This window comes from Hemicordylus capensis, chromosome 1 (assembly GCF_027244095.1).
Source record: "Hemicordylus capensis ecotype Gifberg chromosome 1, rHemCap1.1.pri, whole genome shotgun sequence".
In the NCBI taxonomy this organism is placed as follows: Eukaryota; Metazoa; Chordata; class Lepidosauria; order Squamata; family Cordylidae; genus Hemicordylus; species Hemicordylus capensis.
In genome coordinates this window covers 7,988,834-8,011,548 of record NC_069657.1, presented here as the reverse complement: position 1 = coordinate 8,011,548, position 22,715 = coordinate 7,988,834, and the positions used below count along the sequence as shown (strand labels likewise).

General features: G+C 47.3%; 3 protein-coding genes across 12 annotated transcripts in view; 2 read left to right on the top strand and 1 right to left on the bottom strand.

Annotated features, from left to right (window-relative positions):
- Window positions 1-11,481, bottom strand: part of DLGAP5 (DLG associated protein 5) — a 39,588-nt gene extending 28,107 nt beyond the window's left edge. For 3 of the 9 annotated variants that reach the window (XM_053284044.1, XM_053284046.1, XM_053284045.1), the window contains exons 1-5: window positions 11,208-11,256; window positions 8,017-8,073; window positions 6,661-6,902; window positions 5,420-5,622; window positions 1,805-1,909 (exon numbers count right to left, since the gene is read on the bottom strand). In XM_053284044.1, the coding sequence (XP_053140019.1) occupies window positions 1,805-1,909; window positions 5,420-5,622; window positions 6,661-6,902; window positions 8,017-8,073; window positions 11,208-11,239 (639 nt within the window). In that variant the 5' untranslated portion in view covers window positions 11,240-11,256. The other 6 variants (XM_053284049.1, XM_053284047.1, XM_053284048.1 and 3 more) reach the window with 6 other exon arrangements.
- Window positions 11,482-12,873: 1,392 nt separating this feature from the next.
- On the top strand, window positions 12,874-14,636 carry IMP3 (IMP U3 small nucleolar ribonucleoprotein 3). The gene has a single exon (XM_053284053.1). The coding sequence runs from the start codon at window positions 13,091-13,093 to the stop codon at window positions 13,652-13,654; it is 564 nt and encodes a 187-aa protein (XP_053140028.1). The 5' UTR covers window positions 12,874-13,090; the 3' UTR covers window positions 13,655-14,636.
- A 5,494-nt stretch (window positions 14,637-20,130) lies between these two features.
- Window positions 20,131-22,715, top strand: part of FBXO34 (F-box protein 34) — a 114,787-nt gene continuing 112,202 nt past the window's right edge. For both annotated transcript variants that reach the window (XM_053276192.1, XM_053276200.1), the window contains exon 1: window positions 20,131-20,746. The gene's annotated coding sequence lies outside the window, so the exon portion shown is untranslated. The remainder of the gene's footprint in view (window positions 20,747-22,715) is intronic.

Below are 22,715 nucleotides of genomic sequence, written 5' to 3'. Positions count from 1 at the left end.
ATTTGACCTAGGTCAAGTACATGATCACTGCCATTACCTTCTCAAATTTGGTGAAGATCTGCAGAAAAGACTGCCAGAAATATAGTAGTCTAAACATCCCTGTGTAGTTTTCAATTACGAACTGGCTGTTTTATGTGCCTCCCTTTGTTCCCCCCTCGACACTGTAGCCGATCATTCAGGTCCATGCTCAAACCAACGCTTTTGCTTTTCAAAAATCAACAGTTACATTAGTTTTTAGATTACGAGGCTTTACAGTATCGACTGTAAGCTCCTATTCAAGTTTGGTCATCAGATCAGCATGTGAAAGACACAGGGAGATTTTTTTTTCAACTGTTCCAGCTGCAGACTAAACACAAGGAGCCTACATGCCTGCCCCAATAGGTTACCAGGTAAAAATAAATGGCACCTTTGACAATTTATTGGGGAATTTAGAACAATTAATTTGTTCCATGACCTGACTCGGACTTCCAGTTCCCATACTTGTTAAGAACTACAAGGAAAATGGGGCAAGCCTTTATTCTGTTTGTGTTTTTTTATATGATAAAGTCAGCACAGAACATATGAGATTTCTACTATTCTGTCCCCCGAAGAGTTCCATTATTTTCTTCTCCAGAAAAATGCAAGTAAAGAATTACGTAAAGACCTTTAAGAGGACAAATACTTAGTCAAGATCATTTAAAAGCAACTGTTTACAATATCAGATTCCTGGAAGTCAAATCTACAAGGGCTAGAACCTGGAGACCTGTGCAACTAGCTCTATGCGCTGGTAGGGAGAGAGTTTTTACCATGTTTCTTGAACAGCAGCCCCTATGTCCCAAGACAAGCCGTGCAGGAGCTTCAAAATCAGTTCCTGCAGGCAATCCTGCTCCTGCAGTTTGAATCAGGGGATGAAGCCGCTCTGGGAAGAGCAGAAGGTTTCAAGTTCCCTCCCTGGCTTCTCCAAGATAGGGCTGAGAGAGACTCCTGCCTGCAACCTTGGAGAAGCCGCTGCCAGTCTGTGCAGACAATACTGAGCTAGATAGACCAATGGTCTGACTCAGTATATGGCAGTTTCCTATGTTCCTAATGTGGCATGGCGGGGCGGGGGAGGAGGAGAGAGAGAATCTTGCACTAGACATGCCTCATGTAACCCTTTGAGTTGCAGTCATGGTGTTTCTGGACTGAGATTTGTTTGCGATTTCTGGGTTTGTTCACTCTTAACCATGAACATTGCAAATGGACTAGACCAGGGTTTCTTAACCTTGGGCCCCCAGATGTTGTTGGACTACAACTCCCAAAGTCCCCAGACATGGCCCTTGTGGCTGGGGACTCTGGGAGTTGTAATCCAACATCTGGGGGCCCAAGATTAAGAAACCCTGGTCTAGACCATTAACTCACAGTAGGGAGCTCAAGGGAATAAAAAGTAATATTTTATTCAAATTAAGGATTCAAATTAACTATTATCCAACCTTCTGGCAGAAACAGCTGGCTAACGCATAACGGATGCAAAATATGAAATGGATATGTCCCTAAAAATGCCACCTTATTTTTGCTGGTGGACTATGTAGAAGTCTTTAACTGAGAGAACAGAACAGGGAGGGAAAGCCCATTTCTCAAGTAAAAGGGAATTCCCTCCCCAGGTTTCATTCCAGATGGTAACTACATTAATTATCAATGCAGAAGTTGCTATGGGGGCTGCAAAAGACCCCACAAGAACAAGAGACCATCAGCCTCTGGTTTACAAGTCAACTGCTATGCATTTGGTAGCGCCTTTCTGCATTCAACATTCAGAAGTATGACCAAGAATAAAAATGAGGAGACAAACCGCTAAAGGTTGTGGCCTAGCTGGAAGTTTACTTGTTCCTTCCAACTGGTTTTTGGCTTTTGATCTTGTTTCTCGCACTGGAAGTGCTGTTGCTGCCGCCGCCACCTAGGAATAGCCAGAGACAAAAGAGGAAGTTGTTTTTAAGCCAAATGCCAAGTAATATTGATGGCTTCATTTAAAATGTAATACAGGCTGTTTGTATACTGTGTTAAAAGTGTACATGAAGATGTTCCTTATGTGGCATTTTAGAGATCTGCCCATCGTGTTCCAAGGCTGACAAGCCCTCTAACCGAGACTTCTACATAGCTTCAGGGAACTGAGTGTTCAACCCCACTCCTATGTCTCAACATTATGAGACCACTTACTAGATTTTTTTCATTCCATCCTTTGCTCAGTGAGCTCTGTTGAGAGCAGCCTGCCTGCACCTCCTCACTCTCTCTTCCCACAGACACTTTGCCTTCATGATCTGGCTCTAAGCATGGGAGCCACAGAAGAAGAGCAAGAGTCAAAAAGGGGTAAGAAAGAATGGCCATACCAGTATGATAACACCCTAAGGAAATGGCTAACTGGACAACAGATAAGGGTAGGGACACTAAATCAGCACCTCAGCCTTAGTGAGTGCGTGATCGGGCAACAATACAAATAGCAATGCTCTCTGGCAAGTACAGTATTCCATTTCATCCCAGCGCCTTTCTTTCAGAAGCTAAACAAATGTTCTGGAGCGATTGCCTGAGAAATGTCCCATTAACAGAGAGAGCACTTGCCTTGTGTCTGCCTGGCAACTTCAGTGGAATCAAGAGGCATTACGAGCCATAGCTTAATCAGGTCTTTCCCCCAAGGTTCCAAGTTCCCTCCCTGGCAGCATCACCAAGATAGGGCTGAGAGACATTCCTGCCTGCAACCTTGGAGAAGCCGCTGCCAGTCTGTGAAGACAATACTGAGCTTGATAGACCAATGGTCTGACTCAGTATATGGCAGTTTCCTATGTTCCCCCTAGCCACTCAGGGTCATCATCTACATCCACCTAGCCCTGCCCTCAGGGTTAGTCCAACAGTCTAAGTCCAACACTCAAACCACTGTACCATATTGACTTTACAACCTACTCCTGCAGACTGCTGTACAGAAGTAAAACATGAATAAGAATGGGGTACCAAAAACCCCCCAAAAGATATGTGCCAGGGCAGCATCCAGAGCTGTGGCACTGCACTTGAACAGCAAAACATCCAAGGTCTTGCACTGGTGTAGCAACTCAAGATAGTGCAAGTACACCAATGAAAAGGTGCAGAATGTTCATTGTCAAGAGGACTCCTAGTGAGTTACAAAAACTCAGGACCTTCTTTGGTAGGGATGTGCAGAATGTTCCACTGGTTAAACAGGCTGTTTCCAGTGTTGAGCTCAAAACAGAACCCTTTAAATAAAGGGTTTTTAGCTCAGAGCAAAACCACCCCCATTTCAATTGAAACGTTTCAATGTTTCAAGCACCATTTTGGATGCCCCTTTCCCCCTGTCCGATTGGTTTTCTGACACTGGCTTCCGATTGGCTTGCAAAGTGTTGTCATAAGCAACTGTGCCCCCATTGGCTGGGGTGGGGATTTCAAGATTATTAAAAAGGACTGGGAGGCAGAGAAAGCCCATTTGCCACTCTTGAAGAGGAGGATACATCAGTAGAGGAGAAAGGAAGGTTTGATTTTGTGGTTTTCTTTTCTCAGCACTGAGTATAATAAGCTGTGCTGTTGCTGTTATAACTAACTAACTGGTTTTGCTGGATCTCAAATTGACAAAGGCAGAACTTGGGTGTCTTCCTTCCTTGAGTTGAGGCTTGGTTTCTCTGTGAGATAGTGTTGTGGTAAGAAATGAAAAGTGGCAGCTCTGTGTGTTATTTCTTGGCAATTGCTGTGATGAGCTCCATGTCTGGCTTCAAGACTAACTTGTACTTCACTCACTGCTCTGGTCTGCACTGCAATCTGCACTGCAAGGTGTACTCCAAAATGTGGCTGAAGTTGCTCTAGTTGAGCTTATGGCTATGCTTGCTGCTAAGGGTGTTGTTGAGGCAGCTGTTGCAATGCTAGGAAGTAACACAAAGAATAATAATTGTGTGTGAGGGAGGAACTTGTGCCAATGACTCTACTGCAGTGCAGAAATGGATTCTGTGGCTAGCAATGGACTCTGCACTGGTGATTCTTTTTTGGCCTGTTTGAAATGAATGTTCTGTGTTGGAAGGGACAAATTCCCTTTTACTGTGTGCTTCTGCAGTGTTTTTCAAGACAGGGTTACAAAATGTATTGCACTCTGCAAGTGCAGCTTGTTCCAACCATAGAGAACAATGGGGCAAACTCATTGTTCCCCATGGGTAGCTCCTAGGGACACCAAAGTGGGTTGGCTGGTAGGGCATGATGGATGCTACCTACCACCCAACAAGCAGGTGTTTGTAAACAAGTTTTTTAGTAAGGTTAAGAATTTGTTAATTGCCTGCTTGCCAATTTCTTTCGTGGGTTGGATAGTAGGTAGCACCCATCATGCCCTACTACCCAACCCACTTTGGTGTCCCTAGGAGCTATCCATGGGGAACAATGGGGTGTTTTGAGTTTCCCCATTGTTCCCTATGGCTGAAACACTTTTTTGTTTGTTCCGCCAGAACAACCAGTCGGACTGGTTGTTTTGACCATTTGCATTTTGTTTCAAGCTCGAAACAGAATGCAAAATCTGTTTTGTGCACATCCCTATTCTTTGGTGATGGTTCTGGGGGAGAGAATTAAGGTAGCCTTATAATATGATTTGTTCTCTTCCTGATTATTTCAGGAGGCAGACAGATTTGCTGGCCATGGAGAAGCAGCAATCTCCAGCATTGGTAAGAGACTGGCTCCTCCATAACCAGCAAGCCAGAGCAGAAAGTTGATCTTGTTGAACACGTTATCTATTTTGATCTGAACTGAAAGAAAACAAGTCAGGTTACAAGGATACTTCCTTACTGCATTTCACTTTTGATGAAGAATGTATCTTCAAAACAATCCTATTTATTTCTGCTATACTATATCAGGAAGTTATTTTATATACTGCAAAAAAAGCTAGTCTAACAAACCACTGTTGTAAAAGACCCCTTTAACCGATTACTGGTTAAAAATACTCACTGAGAAACCTGGGGCGTATGGTTTCACCATGGAACATCTGGTTACTTTAGGGTATAATAATGCTAAATCCTCACTAAGACAGCATATCTATGATATAGAGTGTCAAAAGGATTTAAGCTTGGTCTCCAGTTTTGTAAGACTAGAGGGTACTAGGACAGATCTTAAACCAGCTAACTCTATAATTTAATGATACCAAAATTGACTGGAGCCTTTTCAAAAGGCCCACTTTGAGGTGCTTCCCTCTACGGTTCTGGATGGTAGGTATCAGAACATTCCATACATGAAACAAAATGTCCATGCGAAAGTTTGCAAGTTGAAACAGTTCAAACTGCAAGTCCCATTTCTAGTTTGGAGGCATACTATGGGCATCAGCATGCAGAAAAGAGAGAGAGTCCAAAGCATGATTTGGTTACTACACATGAACCAGATCCAAGTGAACGACAGAAAAAGTAACATATAGAAGTTGCTAAGATACATCAGTCATTACCTTCTCCTTTGTCTTGCTCAGAACTGGGATCTGTGATGTTGGAGGAAGGAAGGAAGGGTTTTCTGGTTTGTATCGCCCAACTTTGAACAAAGGCTTATCTCGCTGCTCCTTTAATTTTCGAAGTTCTTTTTCAGCTTTGTAACGCTGCAGCATTTCTATGCGTGCCTGACCACGAGTCTTGACTGAGACATTTCCGGTTTGAACTATGTGGTAAAGAGGGATAATTAAAGTTCCTCCCACTAACTACACTGGAATAAATAGCCAAGTTTTATACATTGAATAAGATGGTAAAATGGCAATGAAATACACATTCTCCAAAATAACACAAGCTTTTTTCAAGACCTCTTTAATGTGTAAGTAAAAACATAAAACAGATGCTAGAAGTAGCAAATGTTTTGATGTCACACATCAGCTTCAGTGCTATACAGTGATGGTGAAATGTGCTCTTAAACACAGTAACTCAACATCAGTACTTGGCAAAACGGACAGTAATTAGCCAATCCTGGTACAGTGTCAACCAGTCCTGTTACAAAAACCCCATGGTCTCATAAGCAGAGGGAGAGAGTAAGAATTCCCACCCTCACTCAACAGCTAATGAATTTAATCACTTTCCTTATTTCTTCTTTAACATTTATAGTGGGACACAGCTGTTCTATATAAGCTTCCCTGATTTTCTGCTTCCTCACATTTGCCTCCACAGCCAAGGTGAATATCTTTTTATTCAATACTCTGCCTTGGTGTTACTCCACATTGGAGGTTTTATAGCAGGACTGGTTGACACTGTAACAGGATTGGGTAATTACTGTCAGTTTTTCTGAGTTATGATGTTGAGTTATTGTGTTTAAGAGCACATTTCACCACCACTGTATAGCACTGAAGCTGATGTGTGACATCGAAACGTTTGCTATTTTTAACATCTGTTTTATGTTTTATTTTACTTGTGCATTAAAGAGATCTTGAAAAAAAGCAGTCTTATACATATTTACTTCAAATAGTCTCACTGATTTTTACAGGACTGATTCCCAAGTACAGCTGCCTAAATCTGAGAGATCCAAGTTGGGGGGCGGGGGGGAAGTAATGATTTATTGTGTTATTTCACAATACTTGTATACCACTTTTCAACTATAATGGTTCCCAAAGTGGCACACGCTGATTAATGACTCTATGAATTTAGGAAGAGCAGCACCGGGTCTATAAAACCATGGTTTGGTTAGAAGCACTAGCCACCAGCTTCTACTTACTTGGCTTTGTCTTGTTCTTTGGGGAAGGAATTCCATCAGTTTCCTCCAGGCAAGAAAGTTCCCGGTCCCTTGATGGCTGGGTATTCACATCAATCAGTCCAAACTGCCTGCCCTTATTGAACTGAATGTACCGGTTTTCCTTCTGCCTAATGGACTTTCGGCGGACAAGTTTTGTCTTGAGACAGTTGGTACTCAGATCCTTTTTATACAGAGTGGCAAAATTGGTAGCCATCTTATTTATTCTAAATACACAAAGAAGTGGGAAATATTTTATATTAGATATTTTTGTTCTCCCTCCTGGTGCATTTTCCACTGCTAAGCTGCTTGCATCAAAGTAATCTTAGTCCACATATATTTTTATTTGTTTCTTTATTTAACAGATTTATACACTGCCCAAAACTCATGTCTCTGGACAGTTCACAGTAAAACACAAACTAAAACAAAATCAACACATTAAAACAATTAAAAATTTAAAACCATGTTAAAATCTGTGAGTCTAATTTAAGGTCTGGGTGAACAAATGTTTCTTCAACTGCCTTTTTAGCAGTTATCAGAGATGGGGAGGCTTTTATTTCAACAGGGAGTGCATTCCAAGGCCTCGGGGCAGCGATGGACAAGGCCCATCTTTGAGTGGCCATCAGACAAGCTGGTGCCAACTGCAGAGGGACCTCCCATCTGTGTGTATAGACACACACTCCAATACATAGTATAGCCCTCAGTACAATGAAATCAGACAGTCTAATCTCTAAATGCATGCTTTTGCTGGCTCAGGTGAGTTGAGAGGGAGGAATCACAGACAAGATACCGCAGTTTCTCTGGTGAAATACTGACCATCTTCTCACATTTTGCTAAGTAAACTGCTTTGAGAACTTTTCATTGTTGAAAAGTGGAACATAACATTTTATAAAAATAAATACTTTACCCCAGCTTGTGTGCTGAAGATGGCGCATCTTGACAACTCTGGTTTTTGGGTTAATTGATACGATACAGGGAGCCTGACAAAATGTTCAGGGCAGAGGTTGCCAAATATTAGCTTGGCCTACTAGGCAACCCACATTTGTGCTGGCAACTAACCGCCTCCCCTCATTCAAGTCCTCTGGCACACACAGAGGGCACAGGGGAGAAGCAGGGACTTCTCTTGTTCGCACTGGGGTATGGAGAAATAAAGAAATAGCAGGAGACACTAAAATTCTTTAACTGATCCATACTGCAATGCATACAGGAGCTCAGGGCAGGGTGTGTAGACTGCTGGGCATCCTTCTTGCCACAAGCAAAAAGTGAACAGATTTTGTGGGCAAACCACTAAAATTCTTGGAGTAACAACTGACACACTGCAGTTCTACTATAACCACTTGCCTGAAAGGGAGTACAGGTTCTCCACAAGCAAGCGGGTGTTGGCTCCAAATCCAGCCCCTGAAAATAGACAGAAGTTGTGCTCAGTACAGCAGCGTGTCTAAGTTTCCTTGAAGAGCAAAGTGGTTTTGCCTCATGGGGTCCTGTTTTCAAAACAAAAGCCAGTAAAACAAACAAACAAAAAATGCACACGCTGTCTTCATTTTTTAGTCAAAGGTTCTGCAGCAGTCCTGCTGACATTAAATTGAATTAAGGCCAGAAGAACTAAGTTGACTCAAAAGGAATGCTGTTCTGCTACAATTTAACACCTGTTGGCATTCAGTTGAACTCATGGCTACTTAATAGCCAATGCAAGGCATAAAGACTAATCACCACAGAGATAAAGCAACCCACCTAATTCCAAAGGGAATCCTGGCCACTGGAAACATTCATGATTATATGGGAGTGCTTTATGCCCAGACTAACCCAAAGGTTTTTTAAAAGAGCATAATATGGTCTGTTGGAGTCCTGTCTAAAGAAGATTCAGCCTTCCGCAGCACTATAGGCAGCTGAAAGGCCTAACAGGAGCCTTGCTGGATCAGACCAAAGATTCAAAAGTTTCTATGTGTATCAACACACACAGCCGAAGGGGTTGAATGGAGCAAGGCATACATACACCAAATGGCAAATAAATACAAACAGAATGGGAGGCTACATGTGATCTTCAAGTTTTGTTCATTAAAGAAGCAAAAAAACAGTGCAGAAATAGACATATCATCAGGGCAGAGGAACAGTACAATTTTGCACTGGCACTTACTCAATGTATAACCCCTCCTCTCCACTAGGGATGTGCCAGTTTGGAGGCCCTTTTACGGGCCTCTGAACCGGTTCGAACTCTAGCTGGCTCAAAGGTTCCACGGTGAGTGGTGGAGATGGCTTTAAGGGAGGGGGGAGGGAGATGCACTTACACTGCCCCCCTCCAGCCGCGTTTCCCCCACCAGCGCAAGATTCCCTAAAAACCCTTCGGGGTGGCAGCGTACCTCCATGCTGCCCGGTTCCAATGTTTACCAGATGTAACTGGAAATACTAGTTGCGACTGCGTGCACCATGCGTGCTCGCATGTTGCACTTGTCAGGTGCGCGTGCGAGATGTGCACACATACACAGCATGCACAGTCACAGCTAGTGCTTACGGTTACATCTGGTAAACTTCAGATCGGGGCGGCAGGGAGGTATGCTGCCGCCCCGCCGGACTTTTAGGGAATGGCGTGCCGGAGGGAGAAACGCAGGGGAGTGCATCCTCCCCCGCCCTTAAAGACACACACACACCCCAACGTCGAACCTACCCCCGCCAGTTCCATGCACATCCCTACTCTCCGCCCCATCTTCAACAAAATCCTGCAGTACGTTCCTAAATACACTTACTCAGAATTTCACTAAGTTTAAATGAGACTTCACTCCCAAGTAACTGTGTGTAGGATTTCAGCTCAAGTACAGGTAATCATAATCTTGGCTTCTTTCATCCCTGCCTCTGCACTCTTTCCCTTTTCAAGATGGGAAACCATAAGCTCTTTGGGAGCTTATAAGGGAATTTCCCCTTATGCATTAGAGCAGAGATTCCCAATCCTGGGTCCCCAGCTGATGTTATACTATAATTCCTACTAGCTGACCCGTGCGGCCGCCGCCGCCCTGCGGGGGCCGAGTGCAGCCGCCGCCGCCTCGCCTCCGCAGCCGGGCCCGGCCAGTCCCGCCGCCTCGCTTCCGCGGCCAGGCCCGGCCAGGCCACCTCTATCTCTCCTCCCGCCCCCCGTCTCTGGCGGGGCAGAGTGCGGCCGCCGCCACCAGCGGGCCTGGCCAGCCCCAGAGTGCCGCCGCCGATGCCGCGTCCGGCCCCAGAGTGCCGCCATCAGGCCCGCCGCCTTGCCTCCGCGGCCGGGCCCAGCCCGGCCAGTCCCGCCGCCTCGCTGGGCCCCGCCGCCTCGCCGGGCCCGCCGCTCGCTGGGCCCCGCCACCACGGCCTGGCCCGCTGCCATCGCGCTGGGCTCCGCCGCCTCGGCCCTGGGCCCGCCGCCTTGCCTCCGCAGCCGCCCAGCAAGCGAATTCTCCTGGGTGTGCTGCCAGCCAATCAGGCGCCCCCTGCAGCCCAGCCAATCAGCTGGGCTGCCGGGACGCATTTCTCCTGGGCACACCCAGGAGAATTATATATATAGATTATCCCCAGCCACAATAGCCTTCAGGAAGCTGATTTCCCCTTATGTGCTGAAACAAGGGTTCCCAAACTTTTAAAGTTGTGCCATTGAGTGGAATTCTCGCGAGAGCTGCCACACATGGGATTAGCGATAGGTACATTTAAGAGAATTAGATAGATAGATGGTCATTATTCAATAAAATGAAAGTTGAAATCTTACAAATTTTAAACTGTTCTAAACCCTGCTAACTAAACAATGAGACATCTTTTAAAGGGATGATTCTCTTATATTTAAGAAAGCGAGAACAACTGGCCCTATCCAGACTCAGCACAGCAACTCTCCAGTGGCTGCTGGTGGTGTTAACCACCACTACTATGAATACCTTATGTTTGTTTTAGATTATGAGCTTTTCAGGAAAAGAAAACCATCTTATTTATTTACTTTACTATGTAAACCACTTTCAAAATTCTGGTTGAAAAGCAGTATATAAATATTCATAGTAGTATTTGTTTGACTTCCCTTTTATAAGCACATTAATAAGAAATTCAATTACATATAGGAAAGTTTACAAAATTAAATAGAAGTCTAATCCACAGAAAATGATTTTACTAGTAGTTGAGACCTGTTATTGACTGGGCAATTAAATAAATGAGCAGCATACCAGCCAGTACAGTTATTGTAACACTTAAAGACTTGTGATTAAAATAAAACAAAACAGATTAGCCATTTTACAAGCATATACGACAAAGATTTCTAGCTTCTTACTAATACCTTTTAAAATATGTAATTTTAAATGTGGTTTTCAGCTTGGCCTTTTAGCTTGTTTAATAAAATAGATAAAATATAAAGTAAGTAAATAAGTACGACTAATGTTGTGAGCCACCCCAAGCAGTAGTGTACTGGAGGAGCGGGGTATAAACGTTTTAGACACATAAAAATAAAGAACCTTCATTACAAGACCCTTTTCATTTGAGTTCTCCCTTTTGAACAAGAAAAGCCTTGAAAGATCCCCAGTAGGATTCCCCACCCTTCACATCCCCTCAGCCTGCTCCAGCTCATTCCTCCACCGGGCCAGCTTCCTTGACCCCCAAATTCTGAGGAAGCTTCTCCACTTACCTCACACCCCACGAACTCAAACCGCTGCGCAAAGCAATATACTAGACTCCGCCAAAGATCACGTTTAAATTTTAACCGCCGTCGTTGATTGGTCGGACGGAGCCCAAGGGCACCCACTCATTGGCTGCGCCTTCCGCAGGCTCTCATTGGGAGACGATAATGGCCTCTTATTGGCTCTCGAAGATTTCTCCTCCGTACCGGGTTTGATTGGCTAGTCTGTACTTCCTCTGAGTTCTCAGTATACCAATCATAGAGATAAGAAGAAGAAAAAGCTAGAGTGACAAAACCAAGATTTTAGGCTCGGTAGAGCCCACCACATTTTTCTCCCCCGCACCCCCCGGAGCAGTACAGGAGATATTAACAATTCAGGACTTTATCGTGATTTTGATTAATACTTGGAGCGAAAAGCAGAACTAAGAGCTGCCTGAGAAAGACCATGTACTCCTCTCTTTGCCAGGTGGGAGAAAAGGAAAACACCTCTGCAGCCCAGTCGCAGTCACGAAAGTACTGGATTTCTTCTGAAATCCAGACTGAAAGTACTGGATTTCTTCACTGATTTAGATGAATATCTCCCACTTCAACTCTGTGGGTTTCTTTCTTTCTTTCTTGATTTCCATTAGCAGCTCTTTACGTCCTGGGAAATTGGCCTCCAACAGAAACTCGGAAGTTGCCTCTCCAGAAAAATATTTATTTAGCAAATTTATTGACCACCCGACTTCCTTAAACTCGCGGTGGTTTACATAAATTAAAATATTACATATTCAACTTCTCTGTAAATATAAAGGAAAGCAGCTGACAGCTATGAAAAAACATGCAATAAAATCCCCAAACAAGGGGGGAAAGAGCTGGTCTTGTGGTACCAGCCATGCTAAGCTGGATATGCCTTGGTTTGCATTTGAATGGGAGACTACATGTGCGGGAAATACTGTAAGATATTCCCCTTAGAGGACAGAGCCACTCTGGGAAGAGCACCTGCCTGCTTGCATGCATAAGGCTCCAAATTCCCTCTCTGGCAGCATCTCCGAGGTAGGGATGAGAGAGACTCCTGCCTGCAACCTTGGAGAAGCCGCTGCCAGTCTGTGCAGACAATACTGAGCTAGCTGGACCAATGATCTGACTCGGTGGAAGGCAGCTTCCTATGTTCCAGGGGTCTGATATAAGCTTCTTGTCAAAACAAGAGCTTCTTCATCTCTGACTGCTTTTTAAAAGACCCCCAAACAAGAAGACAAACCATGAGATGGATATGGAGAGGAGAGCTGGTCTTGTGGTAGCAAGCATGACTTGTCTCCATAGCTAAGCAGGGTCCACCCTGGTTGCAGATGAAGGGGAGACTTGGTGTGTGAGCACTGGAAGATATTCCCTTCAGGGGATGGAGCCGCTCTGGGAAGAGCAGAAGGGTCCCAGTTCCCTCCCTGGCAGCATCTCCAAGACAGGGCTGAGAGAGATTCCTGCCTGCAACCTGGGAGAAGCTGCTGCCAGTCTGTGAAGACAATACTGAGCTAGATAGACCAAGGGTCTGACTCAGTATATGGCAGCTTCCTCTGAGATGGACCACTATGGTATGATGATCTCTATGGCGGGTGCGAGCCTAGAAGGGCAAAGCGGAAACGGAAGTGGTGGCGGGGCCTTCCCACGTGGCTGGTGCTAGCCAGCAAGCCAGACGGGCCTCGTTCGTTGCAGGAGCAAGCTACTTTTGCTTTTGTCCCGGCGGCCGAAGCGTCTCGCGCCGCATTCCGTCGCGCTGCATCGCCGCCTTCTCCTTTCTCCCTCGCCCGCTGCGTCTGGTCCAGGAGGATGGTGCGCAAGCTGAAGTTCCACGAGCAGAAGCTGCTCAAGAAGCTCGACCTGGTGAACTGGGAGGCGGCGGCGGGCAACCTGGCCGAGGTGCGGGTCCTGCGGCGCTACCGCCTGCCGCGCCGGGAGGACTACACGCGCTACAACCAGCTGAGCCGGGCGGTGCGGGAGCTGGCGCGCCGCCTCCGGGACCTGGGCGAGGCGCCGGCCTCGGCGGCCTTCCGCGCGCGCAGCACGGCCGCCCTGCTGGAGAAGCTCTACGCGCTGGGGCTGGTGAGCTCCAAGCGCTCGCTGGAGCAGTGCGAGCGCGTCTCGGCCTCCTCCTTCTGCCGCCGCCGCCTGCCCTCGCTGCTGCTCAAGCTGCGCATGGCCCAGACCATGAAGGCCGCTGTCACCTTCGTGGAGCAGGGCCACGTGCGCGTCGGGCCCGAGGTGGTCACCGACCCGGCCCTGCTGGTCACCCGCGCCATGGAGGACTTCATCACCTGGACCGACTCCTCCCGCATCCGCCAACACGTCCTCGACTACAACCAGGAGCGCGACGACTTCGACCTGGCTTGCTAGGCTGGCGCCCCCCCAGTCACGTGCGCGCTTCGCCCAGGTGGCCTCCGTGGGCCCCCCGCAGGTTTCGCCTCGGTGCTTTCCTTTGGGTCGCCCGCTTCTTTGGACTGGGAATCGGGCATCCCCTCTCGGAGGGCGACACGCCTCCTGCCTCACGTTCCTTCTGGGTCCCTGACCTGGCCTTCCAAGATGGGGGGAGGCCGTTTGGACACGGTGCTTCGTGTTCTTCTGAGGGCGATTTTGCCATCGTGGCGCCTTCTCTTGAGTTTGTTGGAGAAGAACAAAAACTTCAGGCAGGGACTTGAAAACCGAACTCAGCTGCTGGTATTTGTCCCAGTGTCCGCCAGAGGGAGGTGGTAGGCAAAGGGTTTCTGAGCAAGTCCGGAGCAAGGAATTGCTCACAGGCTGTGTGGAAAAGGCCCTTGATCAAACCTTTGTTGTGCTTCTAGCAGAGTCCTCTTCCAGGGCTACAGGGGTAAATAACTAGGTTGTATCTGCCTGGAATAAAAACACCAACCCCAGACTTCTAATCCATCTTCTTGAATGCTTTAATTAAAATGCACCTTGTGGCCCTCACTTGTGATCAGGGACTGGATGGCTGCCTACAACAAAGCCACACAACTGTTTGCACAGAGAGACTGCTTTTTCTTATCTCTGCAAAATGACTAGTTACTCATGGCCATCAATGTGCTGAGGTGTTTGGAGTGCTAAGGCTTTGTAATTAAGCACACTGGCCTGCAGGTGGTTACAAATGGTTGTATATGGGTCATTTCCGGTGAAACTGGTCCCCTTTAATACGGTTAAAAGGTTACCTAATTGCTTGTGGGGGAGTGGTTAATTTGAACCCCTCTTCTGGGTATAGACCAAACTCTAAAGTAGTAGCTGAGCTGCCTTTAGAGGAATGGTGTGCTGGCATGCTGGGTGAGTGCGGGGAGCTATGCGTGCCAATGCTTCTCTCTCTGTGATTAAAAGGGGCTTAATCCTCTGCTATAATCCTGTGCATGACTTACTTGGCAGTAGGCCCAGTTAAGCGCAGTAGGACTTTCAAGTAACATAAATACACTCAGTACATAGGAACCTAGGAAGCTTCCATATACTGAGTCATACCATTGGTCTATCTAGCTCAGTATTGTCTTCACAGACTGGCAGCGGCTTCTCCAAGGTTGCAGGCAGGAATCTCTCTCAGCCTGATCTTGGAGATGCTGCCAGGGAGGGAACTTGGAACCTTCTGCTCTTCCCAGAGCGGCTTCATCCCCTGGGGGGAATCTCTTCCAGTGCTCACACATCAAGTCTCCCATTCAGATGCAACCAGGGCAGACCCTGCTTAGCTATGGGGACATGTCATGCTTGCAACCACAAGACCAGCTCTCTTCTCCATGTCCAAGTAAGATACATAGGATTGGGTGCAAGAGGCTTGTTGAATATGTTGATAATGTCTAATAACTCATACACAATAACTGCGTAGCAAGCCAGTACTATGTAGCGATCTGCTGATTCAAGTGACAGGTGCACTCACTGCTTCCAAGGCACACCCTAAAGCACATCACGCTGCTTCTGGTGGTGGAGTTTCTGCATGCCTACTATGAAGTGCATCCATGCAGTAGCAACTGAAGCAACAAGCACACTTATCGCTTGGATTGGCAGCTTGCTGCACAGCAGGTGGGCCAGTGATGGCACCCAGTACACACGTATGTACACACATGCAAGGGCAATTGAGTCCATCCACCTTGCTGCTGGTCGTCCTCTTCTTCTCTTTCCTTCCACTTTTCCCAGCATTAAGGACTTCTCAAGGGAGCTGGGTCTTTGCATCATATGTCCGAAGTATGATAGTTTGAGCCTGGTCATTTATGCCTCAAGTGAAAATTCTGGATTGATCTGTTCCATGATCTATTTGTTTGTTTTCCTGGCTGTCCGTGGCATCCTCAAAAATCTTCTCCACCAAAGTTCAAAAGCATCAATGCTTTTTTATCTTGCTTCTTCAAAGTCCAGCTTTCGCAATCTTAGAGTGTCACAGGAAAAACCATTGTCTGAACTATTCTAATCTTTGTAGGTGTAGACATGTCACAGCATCTAAATATCCTTTCCATGGCCTTCATTGCAACCCTACCAAGTGCTAGTCTGTGGCGTATTTCTTGACTGCTGGATCCGTTACTGTTGACGGTTGATCCTAAAAGGCAGAAGCTCTCCACCACTTCAATGTCTTCATTGTCAGTTCTGAGGCTGGTTGCTGTACCCGTTGTCATTAGTATGTTAGTAGTGCATTATTGTGTTACACAAACAGCAAAGAACCTGTGGGCCCTTAAAGGTGAATGTTTTAGGTTAGGAATATGAAAACATCCAGAGAATTCTTTGACAGGCATACACAGAATGCCTTGAGGCACCTTAAAGTTGAATATATCTGTTGCAGCACGAGCTTTTGTGGGCTAGAGGGACAAGCAATGTTGGCTCTCCATACCTGTTGCTGAACTACAGCTACCATCATTCCCAGTCACATGGCTGCAGTTGATGAGAGTTGTAGTTCTTCAACAGCTGGAAAGTCAGCGTTGCCTACCTCTGGACCAGAGCCTGCTTCGTTAGGTGTATGATGTGGGCTTTCCTTCTGAAAAGCTTATGTCAGTGTAGCCCTATTCACATGTTTCATTGAACACTTGTACAATGAGTGTATAGCGCACACAGGTACAATTGTTGATAAGTTATGTTGAACATAGGTAGAGCAGTACATTTCCTAGCTGTACCATATATTTGAGTGGACTGTATGCAGATTCACTTTTAAAACGAACATAGGCACAGCAGTGTTCCCTCTAACGGGGATTCCCAGATGTTGACTACAACTCCCATAATCCCCAAGCAAAAGCCATTGCAGCTGGGGATTCTGGGAGTTGTAGTCAACATCTGGGAATCCCTGTTAAGTGGGAACACTGAGGCACAGTCATTCCCATGAAAACATGTACAAGTGTACAGACATCTGTGCACGTGTGTACAGACTTATATAGCATTATGTCTGAATCAGGCTCATCTAACCTTTAAAGTGTGTCAAGACATTCTGTATATGTCTAGTGAAGAATTCTCAATGTTTGTATATTCCTAACCTTAAATATTTGTGTTTATACTTCTTCCTCCATATAATGAAACTACGATTCCTACATTTTTCTGGACAAAAAATGTGTTTCCTTAAACATTATTAATAATAAAGTACCTACATTTGCTAGGTGAGCTACAGAAATTGAAAACAGCACACTTTGCCTTCCAGGCTTATGGAAAAATATGACACATTAGGGTGGAAAAGAGTAAAAGGAAAGAGTTATTCAGGGAAAGCCCGGTGAGTTGCTGCCAAAATGGTCCTTTTCTCTCCCTGCAGAGGGTTGGCCACTGATGGAGAGGTGAAGGCCAAAGTGGCTGTTGGTACAGGTAGGCCAATGGGAAGGGTCTTTCTTCCTCTCTGCTATGCTTCAGACTGCGTGGCTGTTGATGCCTTTTATATTGGAGAAATCCAACTGGTAAAATGCTTCTGCTTATTTCTTCTTGTCGTGCAATTTGTTAAAAGTCTGCAAGTCAGTTCAGTTTCTCATAGAGCTGTTACATGCTGGTGCCCTATTTTCACTACCTTTTTGTGAAGAGAGAGCCTGTTTCCAGAAAAGCTTCATGTACTGCTATGTATTTGGCACTGGATCTATAGATGCGCATAGCTATGTGACTGGTGCAAATCAAGGTGGCTTCCACTGACAGCAGCTGCATTGGAGGTGAGGCAAGTCCTCTCTGCAATGCTGCCTGATAGCACAGTCTGTGACTCATTACTATCATATTTCAAGCACAAGGGGTTATGCCAGCATACCCAGTTCTGTTGTGGCCAAAAGGCCAGTGGGATAGTGCATATGAGCTGCTCTCAATCCAGCCTCCTCTAGTTTCCCTCGTTGATCACATTCCACCTCTGTAAGCCTTTGGAGGTGATGAATGGATTTGATCTGGCAGAGGACAGGAATGCAGTAGTAGTGATGCATGCTTTATAAGGATAGTGTTAGGTCCTGGTCATTTCAGTGCATATTTCATATCGCAATGACATTATTTAAGATCCACCAAGGCCAAAACATGCATGACTGCTGCTCTTAAACCCTTTTGAGTTCCAGAAAACCAGCTAGCGTGCATGGGGAGGGAGCACAGAAACATGAACATGTTTTGCAAAATTTCTATCTGCCCTAAATTTTGAAGCTTGTGGGTCTTGTAGTCCCTCCCCACATGCACCCTGCTATCATGTCTTCATACCTTAACATTCAGCCAGCAGTCACCTGTCCTACCAACTTAGTGCCTGCCACATCTTCTGCTCTGAGTGGGAAATACATAGGTGATCTCCTACCCTTTGAAATCTGATTTTCTGGTTGCTTATGTTCTAGTCTAAGAACCTCACCTTCCTAAAGGCTTCTTAAACGATATTAGCAACTGAAGTAAACTGTCTGAGAGCTATGCTTGCTGGATTAAAGCTAATGCTCCTCTCTCCTTTGCAAGATGCTTTTCAACTTGATTGGAACAATGTTTCTAAATTGATCTGCTAAAAGTCTTCCCTTCATAGAATATGTATATTTTGATAGCCCGCCCCCCCAAAAGTTGGAATGTTTGTGAATATTCTTTGCCATTATCCTAGTCCACTTAATGTCTGAAGCAGCATTCTCCCAAGCTTTAGTCTAGGTTATTACACACTATCAATGTGTGTGGGCACTTTATGATTCATATGCTGCTGATTCCCTGAAAGCTCAACAATGTTGAAATGATTCATTGCAGACAGATGGAAGTACTGTAGCTCAGTGGAATAGTGGCTGCTTTTCATGCAGAAGGTCCCAGGTTCAATCCCTGGTATCTCCAGGTAAGGGTGGGAAATATCTATCAAACCCTGGAGGGTTGCTGCTAGTCAGTAGACAATGGACTAATGGTCTGACTCTGTTGTAGAAGGCAGCTACCTATATAATCTAGATATAACTGATCAGAAAGCACACAGACGAAAGGCTTTAAGACAACAGCGGTCAGCCTTAATATGAACATATGAAGCAGCCTTCTACCAAATCAGATGATTGCTCCATCTAGACTAATATTAACTACTCTTGATGGGTAATCGTTCTCCAAGATCTCTCCAACCTGCTACATGAGATCCCTTAGCTGGAGGTGCTGGGAACTGAACCTGAAACCTTGTCCAGGTCCTGGGTTGATCTGCCACTGCTATGCCACTTCTCCAAGCAGATAGAATTGGCAAATCTAAAAGGCTAGGTCAAAAAGCTGGACTGATGAGACCACTGATTTTTATTTTTAGGTATGTGGTTTAGACAGGAGTATTTCCATCTGGCCAGTTTATTTATTTATTACATTTTATATCCCGTTCTTCCTCCAAGGAGCCCAGAGCGGTGTACTACATATTTAAGTTTTTCCTTGCAGCAACCCTGTGAAGGTAGGTTAGGCTGAGAGAGAAGTGACTGGCCCAGAGTCACCCAGCAAGTTCTCATGGCTGATTGGCGATTTGAACTCGGAGCCTCCCTATACAGAGGCATACTAGGTGCTGTGGACAAACAACCAGTGGGGACAGTTGTCTCTCTAGTCTACTCTCCCAGAAGCATGCCGTCTGCCACGGCTGCAAGCAACAGAATGTTGAACTAGATGGACCTTCCCTTTGACCTAGCCAGGTTCTTCCGTGTTCTTCACCCCTTGCCCCATACCACCTCCTGCCCAGGCCTACCTTGGGCAATTTAGCCAATCAGCCAATTTAGAAAAATAAAAAACACTTGGGGTGGGGGGAGGGACTGAGCATTATCTGCAGACAATGGTTTTCTCTGCTAAAAGCAAAGAGCACATGGCAATGATAAGGTGGTATTACACCCCCCCCCATTAAAAGCCCTGATAAGGGCAGCCATTAAATAATCTGTTGGCCCCACGAGAGATATTCAGTGGTTTGGCTCCTCTCGTAATTGCTCCGACGGAATCGAGCTCCTGGCCCCGGATAAACAGGGCTGCCTTCTCTTATCATTTGTTTCCCTCAAGCCCGGGGAGATAGCAGGGCCTCGGAGAGAGCAGTCAAAGGGCCGCGGGTTGGGGGATGTTCTACGCCTTGCAGACCAGTCCCTTCTCAGTGCGTTGACGTAGGAAGCTGCCATATACTGAGTCAGACCCTGAATCGATCTAGCTCAGGATTGTCTTCACAGACTGGCAGCGGCTTCTCCAAGGCTGCAGGCAGGAATCTCTCTCAGCCCTATCTTGGAGATGCTGCCAGGGAGGGAACTTGAAACCTTCTGCCCTTCCCAGAGCGGCTCCATCCCCTGAGGGGAATCTCTTGTAGTGCTCACACTTCTAGTCTCCCTTTTATATCCAACCAGGGCACACCCTGCTTAGCTAAGGGGAGAAGTCCTGCTTGCGACCCCGAGACCAGCAGCTCGCCTTCTTCAGGCAGGCCCAGCATCGTGGCTGGGACGAGGCTGCCACCCGCCTTCTTGGCCTCTCGTGCACCCCGGGCATTAAGGAGGTGGAGCCCTTGCCACGTTCAGATGACAACCCTGCTGCTGCTGCTGCTGCCCCCCGTGGGGCTGGCACCTTGCTGGGCAGAGAGGCCATCCTTCCCAGGAGGTCGCTCCCCGGAGAGGCGCGGCAGCGGCAGCAGAGCAATGTGTGTGCCGGCCTGTGCTTGGCCCTCCCCGGCCTGAAACCCACGCAGCCAGGAGGAAGGCGAGGGCCGGCCGGCCGGCCCGTCCCTGGCACGGCCGAGGGCGGGAGGGGCGCTGAGGAAGCCGCCTGCTGCTGCTGCTGCTTGCTGCTGCTGCTCGGAGGGTGCCTGCCTGGCCCCACGCCGCCGCCGCCGCCGCCCGCCCAGGACTGGCGGCCTAGAGCCTCCCCTGGGGGGCAGGCGGGCGGGCGGGCAGCCCCTTACTCGGCGCCGCTGCTCCGCCCCGGGCCTGGATTGGCGAGAGGCCTCGGCCGCGGCTCCTCCCCGCCGCGTTGGGGCCGAGCGAGGGAAGGGACTGAGCGGAGGAGGAGGCGGCGGCAGAGGCAGAGGCAGAAGCCGGAGCAACAGCAGCAGCCGGAGGCGGAGGAGGAGGCGGCCCAGCCAGCTCGCCCCCTCGCCAGGTAGGACGGCCCGCGCCGGGCAGAGGCAGCAGGCGGGCCCGGGGGTGGGGGTGGCATCCGCGGAGGGGGCCCGAGCAGAGCCCGCTTCTCCCTCCTCGCCGGAGATGGGGGGAGGCAGAGAGGCATTTTGGGGAGGGGGTCTGTGCTTGTCTTCGACCCCCCCCCGCTCTGGAGGGACTTCTTTCTCCCATTCCTTCAAGGCACATGTGGGGGTGGGGTGTTCCGGGCTTTTCCTCCCCACCCCCCGTTAAAAAATCGGAACCCGTGTATTTTTAAAAAAGGGTAGGCAGCCGTGTGGGTCCATCCATTAGCGTGGGAGGGGTGTGTGGAATAAACCCCGAGCACTCCCTTTATTGGGACCAGCCACACACGATCTTGTTGGTTGTGGGGTCGTAGATCTGGGATGGGGAGGGCTGGGGGGTGAGCGCCTCTTCTCCCCCCCCCAGCTCTTGCTGTGTCTCAGGATTGGAGCCCTTCCTTGTTCTGGGAACGGGAGTGGGGGTGTACAAAGACGAATGCACCCCCAGGCCTGTGAGGTTGGGGGGGTCAGGTTAGGGTTAGGGTTTAGCCCTCCTTTGGGGTCAGAATTCTGCCCTTTGGCCCGGAGGTGGTAAGGAGGCTGATTCCTCTGCATTTGAGGCTTTGGTTTAAAGACTTGGGGCTGTATTTGCTTTTAAGGCGGCAGGATCAGTTGGGTGGAGGATTGCTGCCCCCATCTATTCTGCAGGGACTGTATAGGGAGCCCCCACCTTATGGTTTTCTTTTGGAGTGTAGGGTAAACATACGCGTGTGCCGTGTAGGGTTGGGGAGTATGCTTCTGGGGCTGAAGAGGTTTTTATAATTGGGACTGTCCGACATCTGGGTCTTTTCCCTGTATCTAGGCTTTGGGGGCATACCTTGCCCTTTCAGGATTATGTTGCCTCTAAGCCAAGCGGTTTCAAGGCTGGGTTAGAGCAGAGGCTCCTTTAAAAATTTTTTTTGCTGCCCCCCCCCCCATTCCCTTTTTAGAGTTTTAAGAGGCTCTCTCTTCCTGTCCTTTGAGTCCCTTCATTGGTTTTATATTCCTTCCTTTTCCCAAGGAGTTAGGGAATGCTCTACCTAGTGCTTTGCTGTCCATGTCCTAAGGGCAGTTTCGAATATCACAGATTTGTACCACAGAATGCACTTCCATGCAGGAAAAAGCATGAAAGTTCATGTAGTCATGACATGTGACTCCTTTTCTGTGTGTGCCTTCAGTTAAATAGGCGTGATTGCCAAGAGACAGACACCTTTGCTTAATAGGACAACTTCTCTCTGCATGGCTGTAGGGAAAGCCCTGTCATGTGTTTGGTTTTTCCCTTACCTGTGCAGGAGAAATGTGTGTTTGTCTCCCACCCGAAGGTTTGGGAGTGGACACTCTTTCTGCATAAGGTGTCCTTTTTGCCTTGCTGAGCTCAGGGTATATTTAGGCATTAGGTTTCAGCTCCAAAGGATCCATCAGGGAGGTGTCTATTGCCTTTGAACAGTCTGTTCTATATTGTGCAGTCATGTAAATTAGGAATTTACTGATGCTTATTTATAGATTATGGAGTGTTCTGGGGCACTTGCTTCTCCTTCAGTTAGGAGTAGTCCATACATTTAGCAGACTCAATTTAGTAGTCTATATATTTAGCATAGAGCCACCTAATGGCACAGCAGGGAAATGACTTGACTAGCAAGCCAGAGGTTGCCGGTTCAAATCCCCGCTTGTTTGTTTCCCAGACTATGAGAAACACCTATATCGGGCAGCAGCGATATAGGAAGGTGCTAAAAGGTATCATCAACTCACACTGTGCGGGAGGAGACAATGGTAAACCCCTCCTGTATTCTATCAAAGACAACCACAGGGCTCTGTGGTTGCCAGAGGTCTACACCAACTGGACAGCACACTTCACCTTTATTTTACATTTAGCATAAGAAAGAGCTCAAGATTTCTCTTGGATTGAATGGC

What these genes read in the sequence shown, in the direction of transcription:
- IMP3 (XM_053284053.1), top strand. Translation starts at nt 13,091, where the DNA reads ATGGTGCGCAAGCTGAAGTTCCACGAGCAGAAGCTGCTCAAGAAGCTC.